We start from the raw sequence: 17,706 nt of genomic DNA on the forward strand, positions 1-17,706 counted from the left end.
GAAACAGCGTTTAAAAAATGTTTTGATGATTGGATTATTCGTTGGCGTAAGTGTATCGTTTCTAAAGGAGCATATTTTGAAGGTGATAAAATAAATTTGGATGAATAACAAACAGTTTGTGTATTATTGATCTTTTCCTGCTACTTTCTTGACAGAGTAGTACTTCAAACCGAATGCGCTGGTTGCAAAATATATACTTCATTACATCAAAATATATTTAGCAAGAATATTTAACGAAAGTGTTCTCACTAGTTTGGTAGGTAGGTACTATTTAGTAAAAATCAACGGAGTACGAATAAAAATTAATATCTAAAAATAATCGTAATTACATCATGTTTTTTTACAATTACATATCAGTCATACTCAACAAAAGAATATAACTTAATTTATATGTCTTCATTTTAAGATCTAGGTTTAAACTTTTAAAGTTTCTCATTACATGAAACCTCCCAAAGTTTGAGGCGTATAGTATGCAGTTGCAATCATATCCTGAAATTGAAGAATCTTCTACCTAGTACCAGAACATCGTATGTTGCAGACTTTATGTTGACTCGTGACGTCACGTCCGCAACGGGTAAGGGTCACACAACCCGATATATGTATGATTCTTTTATCATTTCTTATACTGCTCTCCTCATAACACTCTTCTTTCTTATGAATGATACTCGCATTTTTCTAATAAGACATTTTTCTGGGTGATTTTTGAGATCTATAGGTACCGTAATTTAGTCAGCCACCTTTTTCTTGTACGTAATCGCATTTTTCATACTCGTAATAGCATTTTTAGTTAAGCACTAAAGCTCAGACTTGGTAACTTTTATTTATTTAACCTTTATGCACGAAAAAAGAACACATGTCGACTAAATTAAAAAATAAAGTAAAATTAATTTCTAGCCATGAAAGAAAAAGCATAATTACATGTATTGTGTATGCACAATTATGTGTACATAAATAACACATGTCAAAATGAATTACTTGTGGTATTATCCATACTTTATTCGAGATATGTATAATACATTGGAAAATTTTATGATCAGTTGCCTGCGTAACACCAACACGCCTTGGGAATCATTTTCCTTTAATACCAGATGATACCTTTCACCATTATTTGGACCCTGACTACCTCTGTGCCCCATAATGCCATCAGCTTGTGAAATTAAATAATAATCAGGACATCGTTAAGGTCCTAATTACCTACGTAATAGTACCCCACGGCTATTATGTCATCGTTTTGTGAAAAGTCTCTTGTATTAAATTTATCGTGTCAGTTCTGTCCTGGTTTTGTTCAGTCATCGAATTTGATCACTAAAGTTAGCAAAGTTAGTTCTGAAGTTGTAGAAAAATTCATCAATTGACGTGAAGCTTAAGCGAAAGCTTATTATTTTAAAAGTTAGAACCGAGACCAGCCGACTGTATGGAATCATCTGTATTAAAAAAGATAGAGAGTCACCGTCCTTTGCGAAAAACATACAAGTTTTAATTCCATTTTGGAACTGGGTCTGCGCTTAATATGCTTGCTTCCAAACTTTTATGCGTCAACTTTGTGCATAACATTCAATGCGGTCCCGTTTGAAGCTTGCAGTTTTTATAACTGCCGTTTGCTTAGTTTTATTTATTCATTTTATTTTTTTTAGGCTAAAGGACGACCAACCACTTATAAATCAAGCTAAAAACCAGGCTTAGTTTTATTTATTATTTTATGGTAATTTGTAATGTTAATTAATGTATCATAAAAAATATAAACGAACCTATTTAAAAGTGGCAATTTATCGATGCATAGATTTCTTGTTGTTCAAATTGGCATTATCAGAATTTATTTAATATTCAACAGTTAATATCTGGAAAATGCAATATTGTAACATTTATTCACTTTGTTATAATGGACAATATGCTATCAAGCTTAAAACTCGCTGTAATGATTACGCCTCGCTGAGCTTATTAAGTCAGAGTTAATTAAATCGCAAGTAAAAATGTTTTTATTACCAAACCATAAACCTGCGCCTGGTGCAAGCGATCCATTAATTAAATTATTATTATACTCCATTGAATTTAAAGTATTGAATAAAAGTATATTTCAATCGAAGCAAACAAACAAAATTTATTAAAACTATAAATATATTTGTTATATTTTTTTACTCTTAAATTTATGTATAAAAATCTAATTATCCTTATATTCATATAATTCTAGCGCTTGCGCGTAGCTTGGCCCGCGCCCCATTCAACAAAAATACCGCGGGAACAGTACCTCTCCGGGATGAAAAGCAAAGAAGACGCTTCTTGTTTTGGTAAGTAGAGGTTCGTAAGAACACATGTGTAAAATTTTATGAATTTTATTCACGGAAATAAAGCATTAAGATGAGACTAACAAACGCGTTTTTCTAATAAAATATTAGTACTTATGTACTTACCACAGGGATTAACTAATCTTTTTCTAGTCAACGTGACTTCGGTCCCCTATGATAATATTGACCCCAGTCATTCTCAGATAAATTGCAACTAGTACAATTGTCTGTGATGATGATTCATAAATCATACTATTATAATAGAATAGCTATTTTATTTATACCGACTACAAGATTCCGAGCCAACAATACGTCCAATAATATGCTTAAAATAATGCTGACATAATGCATTCCTCGATTTTACATTCCTAGACAAATTGGGTAACTTTGTTGATCTATATTTCAGCATTAAGGATTTATAAATTGTAATTTGAATTCTCAGAATGTTCCAATGTTCGAGACAAGTCTTTGATGTGGCAACACTCTCAGTAACATCTGGGATATGTCTTTCACGTGTCGAAGCGACGAAACGATAAGCGATTTACCGGATCAACGTTTTGAGCCAACATCTTGCGGAGTTATGAAGGAACATAAATAGTGGGAAATATCTAAGCAGATTTTCCTGTTTTTGACATGACTGTGATTTATAAATGTCCCTTGATTGGGAGTTTAAGCAGATTGAATAATAATGCTTTAAATGTATTTGTTGTTTAATATTGGGATTTAGTACTACGCAAAATTGATTTAACATTTTTGGGATACTGACACATTACAGCTAAAATGAAATTATAATAATTGCTTCCTAAAATAATATCCAGGACAGGGTCAGGCACTAACGCCAGTAAGATGACTGATAAAAATTAAATTTGAAAAAAGCTAATGATTCGTGGTGCCAAAATATTAATTAATTTTCTAATTACACCACAGAAGTCTTATAACGATTTCAAAATAAATGGAAAAGCTAAGGTATCGATCGCCTGCTTACTAAGTTTATCGAAATTAATTAATGGGTGGCTCTAGAAAATTTTATTAATTAAAACTTCAATTCAGCAAATGGTTACAACTTCAAAATTGTAAATGTCAAACGTAAGCTTTAATGATGTAATTAATTACCTTTGAAATTTCTTCGTTTTTGCATGTACTGAGTATTTACAAATTCACTACAAAAATAAAGATTAACAGTGTTAAAATGAAAAGTAATTAATTAGTATTAGGCATATTTTTCTTTTTTTTTCAGTTGTAAACTTATAAAAACAATAAGTGTCTTCAAAAGTTCAAATCTGGCTTCTTGATTTTGATAATAAATTTCTGAATTTCTGAAATATAAAAAAAAATACAGCAACAATTCTTGAAGGGCCTGTAAATAACCCAGTCATATATTAAGTAGAAGTTAATTAAAGTACACATTGTAAACGGTTTTTACGAGTGTACATAATGGAACCTAGGCAATTTGCGAAGCAGAAGTCCTTTAAAAGTTAATCCACGTGGGACACATATTGTGGGACGAGGGAAGCGGAGTTCTGTGTTCAAGTAAAATTGTCAGGCAACTATGTATATGTGCCCAGAGAATGCCTAATTGTTCAATTAGGGGATGAGGTAACACAGGAGTAGGTTCGCATGTCGGCAATGTGACTATTCTCAAGGTCATTTATAAGTATATAAGAGCCCCAAGTTGATTATTTATTTATCTAGAATCATACTGTTCAAAACATTGCTAGATTGTAGTAAAAACAAACACAAAACTATAAAATAGTGTGGTGCGATAAAGGGTAAAGCGCCAAACCATAAATATCATTGGCGTATTCATCGTAAATTACTTTTTAAACCGACTTAAAAAAAGAGGAGGTTCTTAATTCAACAACAACATAAATCACGCCTCTTTTCCGGAGGGGTAGGGAGGACATCTTTCCACTTGCCACGATCCCTGCATTCTTTCGCTTTATACATAACTCTCTTCATGTAAGCTAGTCGGATTAGGGTACTCTTGACCTGACCTTTTGCTAGAACTGCTTCGACGGCCTCTGTGGCGCAGCGATAGTACCTACGCTTGCCTGTGTCACCGGAGGTCCCGGGTTCGAATCCCGGCCAGGGCATGATGAGAAAAGAACTTTTTCTGATTGGCTTGGGTCTTGGATGTTTATCTATATAAGTATTAATTGTAAAATATAGTATCGTTGAGTTAGTATCTCATAATATTTATTTATTTAGAACGTCTCCAATTTCAACAGTAGGTATATACATTTTTTAAATATAAATGAACAATCTACACTACCAGATTTTGAAATTGAACTAAATCAGACCATCGGAAACTTCTAAAACTTCTCAATGTGACATTAGCGTCATTTGGAAAGTAGCAGTTCAAAGCAGAATCACAACTTGCAACTATACAAACTAATTATCACTAAGCTAGTCTTAGTGTGCACAGTGCCGTCTGGGAGCTAGTAATTATTTAGCGAAAACTTGCTATGACCCCGTTCTGCGGCCTCGAGCAAATTAGTGCGAATATCATTAATATCACATTAGATCCAAACTATAGTTGGAACGTTAACTGATGTTAATTTTATGAATTTGATAGCATCCTATATGAGTGTTTGTAACAATAAACATAGGTAATTGCTAGTTATGGTAGCGATTGCGTGAGCGATAATGAGTAAAATTATTAATTTAACTGTTTATAATCATAGTTCATAAGATAGGAATGCTGATTGTTATTGGCAATATGCCTATTGATCTGATGGTAGCCTGGTAGGCTGATCAGTTCAAATCGAAAATATATCTTTTTCTGATGCAACCAAGTCTTTTACAAATCCAGGTGCTTTTATATAAAAGATAGATAGTTTAGGTATATAAAATTATCGAACAAGAAAACTTTCTTAGGAGCTAGCATTTTGTTTTGTCCCTTCTTTATCCTTCAACTACTTTGTTAATTCCGATTTCAAATTTCGTTTTACTCCCTTCCATCACATTTATCTTGATTACATTGTTAGTTAGTAGATACTTCATATTATGCTCCTGTGTTGTTAATAAGAACTGCGCACCAAGGCGCCTTAAAAAAAATTCATAAGTTTTGGGACGTTGTTCTTCCTTATTAAAATACTTACTCTTTTAACTATACTTACGGATCTTACGCTCTCTAATCCACCTGCAACACCTTGCAGTCCTTTGAGCAACTGCTGGCCCCTCAAATTCTTCTGTGCTTGGCTATTATAGTAAGTGATACTAAATGTCATACTATCGTTGACATTACGATATAAGGAAGCACCATGAAGACAATATGTCGTCTACAGTCATACTCGGCTAAGGAGCCTATTTGGTTCATGATTTTGTATGTGATGTTTCGATAAGTTATGATGAAATGTTTATAATGAGGAAACCTGACTTAAAATTTATTGAAACATTCGGAAATTATTCAGGAATATTCGAATTCTCTTACACCATTGTGATGTATAAAAGTCTTAAATTTATTTCCAGATATATCTAAATTTTATTTTTCCAGTTTGCTTATTGACCAAACATTATGTGTAGGTCAATAATTATTGCTGCACTTCACCTGAATCATTCGACTTTGAGCCATGTCCTCTGTTTAATATATACTAATTATTATTTTTAAAATTAAAAAATAAAATCTGAATGTTAAAAAGAAAGCTGAGAATTATTTCAACAAACACTTTAAAGTTCACCTTTAATAACTCGCTAAACATCTAAAATTATTATATTTTCGTGTTAATAACACACTTAAATTCACTTAAATTTAGTAGGTATTGATGATATCTTTATATTATTGTTATAGTTTTTTAGTTAATTTAAATTTATAAAATTAATGCGAAATAAACAAACAAGAATTTAATTTGTCACATATGTTTATTCCCAATCTTTGGACCCTATAATGCTTTAAAACTAATAATAACATAAATACAACACTGCCATAAGTTATCATTGAAATTAGGAGACCTCATAGCAACTTCACTGAAAGATTCATTTACGTCGACCTCGTAAAATGAATGTATGGGACATATCAATACAAACAATAATATTTCAATGCAATTCCTTTTACAAGGCGACGTATGAAGCAGATAAATCTACAAAGCAAAGTTTAAAAGCTCAACCATCATTTATGTCTAATCTGTTATCCTAAACTAGACACCTACAATTTAGAACTAAGTTTCGAATATTACAAGATTATTGACAGAAAGAATAAACACGCTGACGTGTATTGAGAAACATGTCTGCCTTGAGACCATTCATCTTGATAACAGCGGGGTAACTTCGATATTTCAAAATCTGAACGCTGGAACTAAAATAACAGATATCAAGTCTGTTCTGTTGGAAACTTTTACTTGGAGACTTGTAAAGTCGTTAATCCGAGACAGGGTTATCAAAGAATAAAAACTTCCATTGAGGATGAGCTCAATTTATTTGAATTAACAATGACGTCTCCAATGCCACATACTCCACGAAGTAAGAAAAGAAAATGAATGAACATCTATAAAAGTTGTAATAATGATAATTAAGCTAAATTTATCACTATTTTTACAATGTCATTATGTCTTCCTTAAACCACAATAACACTTTACCTCTGCTCTAAAAGCATTAAATAATTCAAGTCACACAAATCTAACAATTAATTACTAGCTATATAGTTTGTATGGTTTATTTTGCTCGATATACAAATAAGTCCTCAGCAATGCGCAAGAATCTCCTTACAGAAAATAAAACAACGACTTTAATACTGAATTCAACCGAACTGTTAAAATTAATTTGGTAATTAAGCCATATCATTTATGTATTTAAAGATAATAACAGTTAAAATAACATTTAAAAATCTACAGCGACATTAAATAAATGGAACTTGCGCGACACTACTCGGGTACTATGCGTAATGATCCACATCTCAAAACACAATCTAATCGATATTACTTTACCAACGTACGAAAACAACACTTAGTATGTATTTGATACTCCAAACGATTATTTTGTCTCTTTATTCTATTCATATGTATCTCTTAGAATAGTATTTAACTAAATTTATAAGGGGCACAGAATTGATATGTTTTTGATATACGGTGTTTGTGTGATACCGCTTCACTTAACCTAACTTGCAAGGCGATGCTACACCCCTACTCTACCCTATCACATGCGGGCCAATGTCACACTCCGAGTCCTTTACGGACGACGATCCAAATACCATTTAGTCGATTTCACAGTAAACGTTAAGAAAATATCGCTTTAGGGCATTTCGTGTCGGTTGTTTACATTTAAACGAAATGAGAATGTTAAGCGAAAATTGATTTCTGGCAAAAGACATAATTGCAAGCGAGTTATCTCAACCCAAATCGATTTTGTATATAGCGTGACATATAGCCGATTGCATTACAAGTAGTAGACGAGATTACAGAATAAACGTCTCTATGAAACCGCTCTTTACTCCTAATTACACATTAATATTACACGATGATATGTATCGAGTAGTCCCGCAAAAGGTGACGTAGCCGTGTCCGCAGCCACTGGACGTCTCTTACTCGCTATCTACGGTTGTTGGACGGAATCATGGCGGCGTCAGCGTCCCCTACGAATATTGCGAATCCTGGCCGCCATCTTAAATCGGATTCATTTTGTAAACATATGCAAGATGGCGATCGCAAAGATACCGCGTAAATCAAAATTGCTTAAAACATTTGATGGCTGTAGAATTATAAAATAAAACAACATCTATTTGCTTTTTATAAAGAGAGCTTAATACAACCATCAAATGATCTATAAAGCGACAACAGAAAAGAAAAATAAACTTTTCGTTGTATTTTAGAGTACGATCGGGGACGCTTCACGCCGAAGGTATGGGAGATCACTACTACATTATTACACAATTACTTACATACGAATTAGCATTATATCGAATTAAATAAGTAAACATTGACTTAGCTTAATTATTAAAACAGACAATGAATTACGAATATATAAGAGAATACTCCAAAGATTTTGAAATGACTTGACGTCACGGACAATATTATTATTTATCTGATGAATTATTTAATAAGACAGTTTTTTGAGACGATAAACTTAATAAACCTCTAAAATATTATAGGTCATTTCAAATTGGTGAATATAAATAGCAATGGTAGGTAACAATTAAAAATAGTCTCTTAGATACCTTATTTAGTTGCCACCCGTATGTAAATGTGGGTTTCGGTCTCACCCTGCAATAATGGAAACCATGTGTCGCTAAAATTGACAGTGAAGATTAAAATCCCAACATATAAAAACGAACATGACCAGCACTAGACTGCCTACAAAATACAAGTTTGGTTCGGTTTGAGGTTAGTATTATAATTATGTAAGTATATGCTTTATCTTTGGTCTATACGCCCGACGCTCGGTATCTGAAAGTTACAATATAAACAACGTATAAAATTTTGCTAAGTCAAAAATTGACGAAATTTTTATTTAATATTGACTAAGAGATTTTCATAAGAATTCACATGCGGAATCTCTTTTGCAACGCCAGCGTGCGCACGCGCAGGCGCCGGAGTTCGTGAATGCCTCATAGATTTGTCGCGTCAAGATTTTAACCCAAGAATATCCGTAACCTTATTTATCTCATTATAGCCTAAGCAGGGATATTTTTTTTTATTTTTTTTTGTATAATTTTTACATGTTTACATCAGCAGATTACGACACTAGATACCTATAATAACATTTAGATTTCATTTTTGGTTTATTGCTATCTCGCATTGATGTGTACTTAATTGTCACTGTGATCAGTGAAGGTAACTAAGTAGTCGATCTGTTTGCGAAAGTCAACTAGCTAAAAATAAAAAATATATTAATCTTCCATTTGATTAACCCTAACACTTTAGTAATTAAAATTTCATTACATTGTTTCATTATTATGTACGAATAACTTTCATTAAATAGTAATGCAACTATGCTGATTGTCTACAATAAATACCCTTACCTAGTATTATTCACCTAACGATTACACAATTAAAGTAACTACTAAAGTTTAAATTAGATTATTACCAAAAAGCTCGTCAAAGCATGCAGATAGTAGAATAATTGTTTCACTATTCAGCGCAGGCGCGCACGTCGCCAAGTAATTAGATACTATTAATTAATATAATGATTACATTTAATTATTTAACTCTCATAAGGCCAAGGCTAAATTCTCGCAGCAAGACTGAACTCCTCTCGATTGCGTCGCATCGTTCACGAACGGGATCAGTGAAGTTTGACAGAAACAAAGGGACAGCTGTAGGGAATTATAAATGTTATCATCAAATATTCCTTTTCGTCACAATTTTGCAAGGCACAAGAAATGTTTGTGTAATTTTGAAATAAAAGTTTCAAAAAATAAATTGGTTACAATAGTTGAATAGAAAGATACAATGCGATGAGCGATAGTTCAGTGATGCAATGCACTCGACAGTCAGCGCAACGAGGCGACCGTCTTCCGCGTCAAGTCATAGTATTTTTAAATAATTATTGCAATAATTTCATTTACAGGTAGAAAGGATCGTAAGACCAACACTAGAGTGCCAGTGCTTTAACGAGTGATTGAACATTATATAAAATTACTAAGAAAGTATTAGGTAAATATAATTTGAAATAGTCATGAAATTTATTTAAATACGCTAACATTATCGAGGCTAAAACAAAAGTATCGTAATAATTACATACAACTTTATTAAAATCATTCAACTTGAAATATTATTTAACAAAACGTAATGTTTCTATGAAGGGCACCTTTGGTTTTTAGCTTATTCGAATGAGATTTATCCTAAAATGTTTAATTTCTGGCTATACGCTATATCATAACAAATCCTCTCAGTTGTATACATCGGTCATGTTGAAACAAATATACAAACTTTTCGAACAATAAGTTAGTTGTAAATAAATCTTATATTACATAATAAAAATGAATAATATTAAACAAACATAGATTAAATTTACTGAATAATAATTTCAAATTATATTAATTTAATTATTTAAGGTAAACAATAACTTGGAATGTTAATAATAATACAATAAACTTGCTAAATTTGGTATTTATGATACACCACACCTCTGACGCTGGTAAACGGAAAAGATTAACAAAAGAGGAGACAGAGCTTATGTTCTAGACGTTACTATGCGGTCTACTAGACCTGAGGAATCTTGATCCGAATTAGCCGTAATGCGGACATACGTAGGTGTTGCCGTAGTAAGCTCCGTCTCCCGTGGTTCCGATGCGACTTAGAGGATCAAGATTGCGCGTCCCTCAGTTAGCTGGTTGTCAAGTGCCGAGAGCCACGAACGAGCTAATGCTGTTCGGCCTCTTCTCCGCCTTTGGCTCCCTGGTGGATAAAAAGATATGTTAAAAACCTTATCGGTACTTTTTGTATTATAAGATAATTTGAATGTTTTTTAAAATTATGCAGGCATTATGCTATGAGTGCGAGGTGCATAAGTGAGAAATTAGTAGCTTTGTTTTTAAAATAAAAAATAAAACTTTGGAACCTAAATTATTTATTAAATACTGTTCGATCACTGATTTTGAAATAAGTGATAGTAGTAATATTTCTTTACGTATTTAATGCTTGTTGGTCAAAGGAAGAAAATTTCAGGCTTTCCACAAATATGAACAAGATATGAGTAACTATTTTTCATAGTCCTTTTGATAACATTTTAATTAGGGTTGATTTGAAGCCCCGAACTAAACCAGGAATGATAAGATTTAATTAATACTTTAGATTTTAAGATCGTACAGTGCAGATATATACTATGCGCATCGCATTTTTATAGCGCAAATTGTAACAACAATAAAATATCGAAATTCCAATACGTCTAACTAAATGTGAAATACCCAAAAACATAGGATCCAAAGTTATACTAAGTGTGAAATGAAAAAGTGCGCGTGCATACTTCATGTGCGAGAATCCAGCCGTTGTGTGCCATCTTATGCCTTGCGTATTCCACGTGGATTGCCCCCTCGGAGCTGAGGAGCAGCGCGCCCTGCAGCCTTGCCATGGCGGCGCCGGCGTCGGCCGGACTAGCGAAGTCCACGAAGGCCACCGGCCCGGTGCTGCCGGCGTTGCCCCCCGACAGCAGGCGGAGCCGGGTGAAACCCGGGCAGCTATATGTATCATCATAGAGTTTGTGCCCGCTATCGTACCCCCCAGTTTTGACATTGTGTATTTGGCGTAATTTACTTAAAATAATTAACTCTGTATATCAAAGCCGTACGAGTTAATGTTATGGTAATTTTAATGTTTAATAAACAATTTGAATTGTACAACCTAGATTAGATAGAATAGCTTCCTCCTAACGTGTCAGTTGTGTCCTCACCTCTCTGGAGAGGAGCCCGCAGTGCGCTTCTGATCACGATCCTAGATTGGGTAAGCCAGGTTTTTACACGAAACGATTCTCCTCTGACCTCCTCGACCTTTACAGGAGAACCTTACCCATAATGGATCATTGGAGATATAATGTTCTATCTTATCTAAGTCACACATGTCTGTATAAAACGTGTATTATTTAAATGCTTATGAACAAAAAATAATGAGTGCAACATTGAGAACAAACGTTTGATAGTGTACATTAATGATATGTTTGTACTGTTAGAGTGCTGATATCATACGATACGACTAATTGTGATAAGTGTAGACATTTCATGTTACCGAAGCGTTAGCGCTGTTTGCGAGAAAAATGTTTTTCATTCGTAGCAAAATTCTATTTCCAAATAATACAGCGCCATAGAAATCGGGATAATATTAGACGATAGAAATGTCATATAGAACTTGAAATTAAAGGGATTATGGGTTTTCGTTTTGCGACGCACTGAACTTTCTGCGAAGCTGTAAAGCTGCCAATACAACTCGTAATTAAGTGTAATATGAAAACCTCATGATAACCATCGGTTGCAACGACACATTCCCCAGTACTTCCACTTCTATAGTCTTATAATAATTCGATTTCTATGTACATCGCTAATGTTTTTTCGTTCGGTATAACGAAATGGCATACAGTTGTCATGCCGGGCGGTACAAGTGCAGGCTTCAGTTCCCACACTAACATTTCATACGGCAAATTGCTTTGCAAAATGGTTTGTGTGAGACGTGATATAATTGAAAAATAAATTAACCCAACAACGTTCAGGTGTACAGTGATTCGGTGCGACATGCACTGCGGAGAACAGACAATCAATATTACTCATATAAGTAGTTGTTATGATCAATCTTATAATGCTTGTTGTAATCACGTTTGTTTCTTAGTACGTAGTGCGTTATCATGCACATTAAATTAACGCTCAATTCGGAAGAATTATGACTCTTCAACATAGTTTGAATGTAGGTATCACGAACGTTCTGTTTAAGCAAATTTTAAAACTTCATGTCTCACTAATTATTGAGCGTCAGTTTTTAAATTTAGTATACTTTTGGCTGGAAATTAATTTATCTCAATATAACCAAACTTTATAAGTTGGGAATCCGATACGTCAATGCTTTTATTGAAATAAATAACCTCCAGCCAATTATCATTACAAATGAAATACAAGACAAAAAACTAATATACCTGCTGAAAATTTCCTTTAGTTCGTGTTCGGATACGAATTGTCCAAGATTAGCGACGAACAGAGTGGAGCAAGGCGGGGCAGGGTGCGCGGGGTGCGCGGGTGGCGCCGGCGCATGGCCCGGGACGGCCGCGCCCGGGGAGCCTAGTGCGGGCGCCGGGAGCACGCAAGCGCCCAGCGTCAGGGGAGTCTGCAAGTACTCCTATAAGTCCATATTACGTTGAGGTTGAGCCTAGGCATGTATGGCAGTAATTTATGTAAGATAAAAAATATTTATAATAAATTGCAGCGAGGCAAGCAGTGATGATAGCGAAGTTACTTTCAAAATACTTAAGATATTTTAAACCTACAATTAACTTTAATATGTTCTTTAATATAATAATTCACAACAGCATTGTAGCCCAATTGTGACCTCCCTTGGGAACACTATTGGATCCGCGTCCGGCTAAGATCACGATTCACTACGTGGAAAAGCCAGTTGGAGTGATTATCTGATTTCTGTAATGTGGCCCTGTTTCTCTGGTATATAATAATCTCAAGCTTCTTAAATGTTGATGATCATGCTTTTTGGAATAATTATAGAGACGCTTTTATTCATTTTGTGTAGGAATGTAGATCAACTTACGTGGTGTGGCCTATCGGCGGCAGCTAGTCAGAGGTAGGATCGAACAGGAGCCATCTGCGGGTGGATGGCTGGATGCACCAGTCCGTGCGATAGCGCTGGCAGCTCGCCACCATACGCTAGTGGGTGGTGCCACAACTCAGCGCCTCCGCCAGGGAAGAACGGACTCGTCAAGTCTGTACATATGACTAAATATCATCGACAGTCCTACAAACTTCCAATCACAAGCAAAGGCAATATAGCTGTTCAATCTATTTCGTGGAATTAGAATACTAAGAAAATCAATATTTACATCTTCTTTACAGACGTTTTCACTTAGACTTAGGATGTCTCACATCCTATAAAAAATTTAATATACTACATGAAAACATATGTAAAGTTGTCAATAGTGTTAAAGAACCCGACAGATCAATCGACAATAGCTTCGCGGAGCTAGGCCTTGCGGTGGTACGTGTAAGCGATCACAGATACTTGCCCTCTGCGTTTGCTCGACCCTGTATCTCTCTCGTTGATAGTAGAAAGTATGACAGTAAACTTGTTAACATCGTTATCTAACCCACACGACAGCGGCAGCTGTTCAATGTGTAATTTATTTATCTAAATTTAGACCTAGAAGAAACATACCGAAAAGCCTTGACAACAAATGTGACAATCTAAAATGGCTACGCACTTCAGCTTTAGGGCTAAACCTTGCGCTGTGCGATACTAAGTCACTGACGTATTTGAACATCAAGCCTACTACAATAGATATGTTGTCAGTTTCTACCTTACTTGTTTATCGACAGCTTCGGGGGAGTTTCGCTGTCGTGTGGATGATTTTAAAGGATGGTTGAGCGAGAAGGTCGTGTGATTAGTGTTGAGAAGGAGGAGTGTGGGGCATCGAGCTCGCGCCGGGCGGTGTGTGCGTTCGGCGGTACTTACGTCCAGTGAGTGGGTGCATCAATGCAGGGTGTGCGGCTGGCGCGGCTGTGGCAACTGCCGGCTTCGGCTTGCTGACCTTCGTGTTGCTTTTAGCGAACTCCAACCGAATCGTTTGCGGCATGTCGGGGTCGAATCGGACGCCCTGCTGTGAACAGCCGCGAGCGGTGCGGCGCTCCGATATAATGACGATGGAAGGGTCTATCGTGTGCTCCCAGCATTACGTGTAGCCACTGGGGCAGTGACGCGTGTTGGGAGGGCAACGGGATGAGGATACTGCATTTGGTAATTATTGATAGAATCGACTGGCCATTTGCAGTATCCCCAGGAATTTATTACAAAAGGTCTGGACATAGAGTAACCGTTTCAGAACTGTATACTTTGGAAAACGCGATTTCAAATACTTATTTAATATTTTTGGCCTGGTGTTTGGATAAATGTTAAGACCGCGCCCGCGCCTGCTAAGGTGTCGGAACACAGTGCTCGGGATGTGACATCAAAACCTGTCAAACAGTGACATGCATTTGCGTATTTACACCGTATGTAGCCGATAACGATCAAATATCAAACGGCTATGTCTTCTGTTGATGACCCCTGTGGTCTATTCGATATGTGCATAGGTTTAGCATAACTTACGATGCGGTTACTCGAGTCAGGAAAATGTTATTCCAAGTCTACAATGAGAATATTAACTATAGTGCTCATTGGCTGTGTAGAGGCATGTGATGAGAAGAGGTTTAGTAACACCGTGCGTTTTACATGTTTTAGTATTTACAGTAGCGTTGTAAGTTTATATGTTTCGGTATCTCGGTCTAATAAGAGATACTTTTGTATCGAGTAGTGATACCATGTCGTGTCAAGCCATTCGTATTAATTAGGCAATATTTTGTGTAGGTGATTTTATTACCCTTACGTGTTCTTGAGTTGAAGTATGTTTTGTTCATTTTATTTAATAAAATAACTCTGCTCGTCTACACCTATTCCAATGCTTTATTAGTCGAGATTTTTTCAGCTTAAATCAAACTAAATTAACTTTCGGCACAAATTCAACGAATAGTTAAGTCGTATTATTAAATTTTGACAAAAAAATTAGGTAATACCAACCTGAAGATCCTGTTTAGCTGCCTCTGCCCCCGCTCGAGTATGGAATGTGACAAACCCGACAGGCTGAAAGTATTTTTTATTATTAGAAAAAGCTAACATATGTAGGTATTCTTTATGTTCCTGAAAAGAATTAAAAATGTCTTAACTTACCGATGCTGTTTTTCCGTTCTTACTGGTAACCTTTAGGAGGGAGCCCTCGTAACCCTGTACAAACAAATTACAGTAATTACTACTTGTTGCGAAAACCATTTGCTTTCACAGTCGGTTTACCTAACAAACTTTTTAATATAAGACTTGGGTATGCCTTCTAATGGGCACAGCATTATCAAATTACCCGAATTTACGGTATCATCATGTCACAGCGGTATTCTATTCAGAACGATCGGTTTAACTACCAAAAAAAATGGTACTACTCGGTGCTCGGTACCAAAGAAAACACGCGATACACTAAAACTAACCCCTTGTATTAACTTCAGCCACCTTTATGTCGGCGGTGCCATCCGTACCAGCCTAGGATCGAGTGTAATTCCCCTTATCGGTAGACAGAATCGATTCAATCCGAATATTACGAATCGGAGCATGACATTTGATATTTACGACGGGGTAATCCGAGGCGGGATCTTCTCGTCGCGTGACGGAAGCGATGGTGTTTTACGTTTTATTTTCTCCTGAGCAAATATTTGTACGTTTTAAGACGCGGAATTTCACTAGACTTTACATATGTTGCAGCTATTTGTTTGTTATTACGCATTTAATAAAAGTAAATCATATATTTTATTTATTAGTAAAAAAATTGTCTTTATTCTGGGCTTGTCGTTGACCGAAACTCCCTTCGTTTTAGTTGAGAAGGGTCGATTTGTAAAACTTGCTTAATCATCACGCAACTATAAGATAAAAGAACTAGCTATTTTTATGTTTTTGCTTGAGATAAGTGACTAAATTGCTTTGTCTTGCCTTGGAAGGACTTACGTAGATTTTATGGCAATAGGATAAAAAGTAAATACAATGCAATTTTGTATGTACTAATGAAAAATGCTTTAAAGAAGCAGAACCTTTATCTGGATTATTAATTTAATTGACCAATGTTTCACCTCATATGCTCGAAACAGAAGATATAGTTCGCGAGGTTTTGCATCCATCGGCAGTCCACTCACGAACAAAGTCCGGACCTGAAACAACGAAATCAAAATATTAATATTGTTATCTTAAATTTCGTTAGTGCCGTGTGGTTCCCGGCAGTGCCGTGTGGTTCCCGGCACCAAAAAAAAAAAAAAAAGAATAGGACCACTCCATCTCGTTCCCATGGATGTCGTAAAAGGCGACTAAGGGATAGGCTTATAAACTTGGGATTCTTCTTCTAGGCGATGGGCTAGCAACCCGTCACTATTTGAATCTCAATTCTATCATTAAGCCAAACAGCTGAACGTGGCCTATCAGTCTTTTCAAGACTGTTGGCTCTGTCTACCCCGTAAGGGATAAAGACGTGATCATATGTATGTATGTATGTATGTTATCTTAAATCTCCACAATGATTGTATTGAAATAAAATGTTGCGGTATATTTGAAATTCCTTCACACTCATTCATTTGAGATTAGCCATTAACTGATATTTCTTAAGGGGCCATTTTCTCGCCTCAAACAAAGACACCGACGTTTTTCACAAGTCCACAAAAGAGGCATAGAAATCTTTCAATGCCCCTCTTCCCGATTCTTTCACGAGCTTTGTAAACTGTGCAGCACATTAATTCGGCGGGTCCATTTAATGAAATAAAACAGCTCGTAATGGCGGCGCGATTTGGCGCGTGCGGGAAATGGAGATTAATTGCTGGCAACACCGGCCACCGCCGATGCTGGCGCCATCTTGTTGCGCATTTATTTATGCGTCTGAGTTTCACTATTTATAAATACATTTTTTGACATTTAATTAAATTTATAGTATGTCAATTTGATGACCTATGAATCCTCTCCCTATTTTACACGTATTATTATGTAATCAAAAAATTATAATAATACATATAGTCATTACATATTATGATAAACAAACGTTAAAAACACAGTAATTTTCAAGCACTTTATGATAGAGTGACCTTTAAAACAGATGTACACCCAGATTGGAGAAGCAGTAAGGGTTCCCTCGTTTATATTTTATAGCGCCGCGTGTCCCACTGGCAGAATGTTGGCTATTTTCCGGTCGAGCACATAGGAATTCCTCGATACGTATTCGATAGTTTTTA

The 17,706-nt window shown here is 35.5% G+C and overlaps 1 protein-coding gene across 1 annotated transcript in view; it reads right to left on the reverse strand.

Annotated features, from left to right (window-relative positions):
* Positions 1-6,124: 6,124 nt before the first annotated feature.
* The window catches only part of LOC106136767 (protein couch potato), a 151,740-nt gene continuing 140,158 nt past the window's right edge, over positions 6,125-17,706 (reverse strand). The window contains exons 2-9 of the mRNA XM_013337413.2: positions 16,564-16,641; positions 15,623-15,676; positions 15,473-15,535; positions 14,372-14,516; positions 13,499-13,626; positions 12,831-13,018; positions 11,181-11,391; positions 6,125-10,612 (exon numbers count right to left, since the gene is read on the reverse strand). Of these exons, the coding sequence (XP_013192867.1) occupies positions 10,577-10,612; positions 11,181-11,391; positions 12,831-13,018; positions 13,499-13,626; positions 14,372-14,516; positions 15,473-15,535; positions 15,623-15,676; positions 16,564-16,641 (903 nt within the window). The 3' untranslated portion in view covers positions 6,125-10,576. The remainder of the gene's footprint in view (positions 10,613-11,180; positions 11,392-12,830; positions 13,019-13,498; positions 13,627-14,371; positions 14,517-15,472; positions 15,536-15,622; positions 15,677-16,563; positions 16,642-17,706) is intronic.

Source organism: Amyelois transitella, chromosome 8, assembly GCF_032362555.1.
Source record: "Amyelois transitella isolate CPQ chromosome 8, ilAmyTran1.1, whole genome shotgun sequence".
NCBI classification, from domain to species: Eukaryota; Metazoa; Arthropoda; class Insecta; order Lepidoptera; family Pyralidae; genus Amyelois; species Amyelois transitella.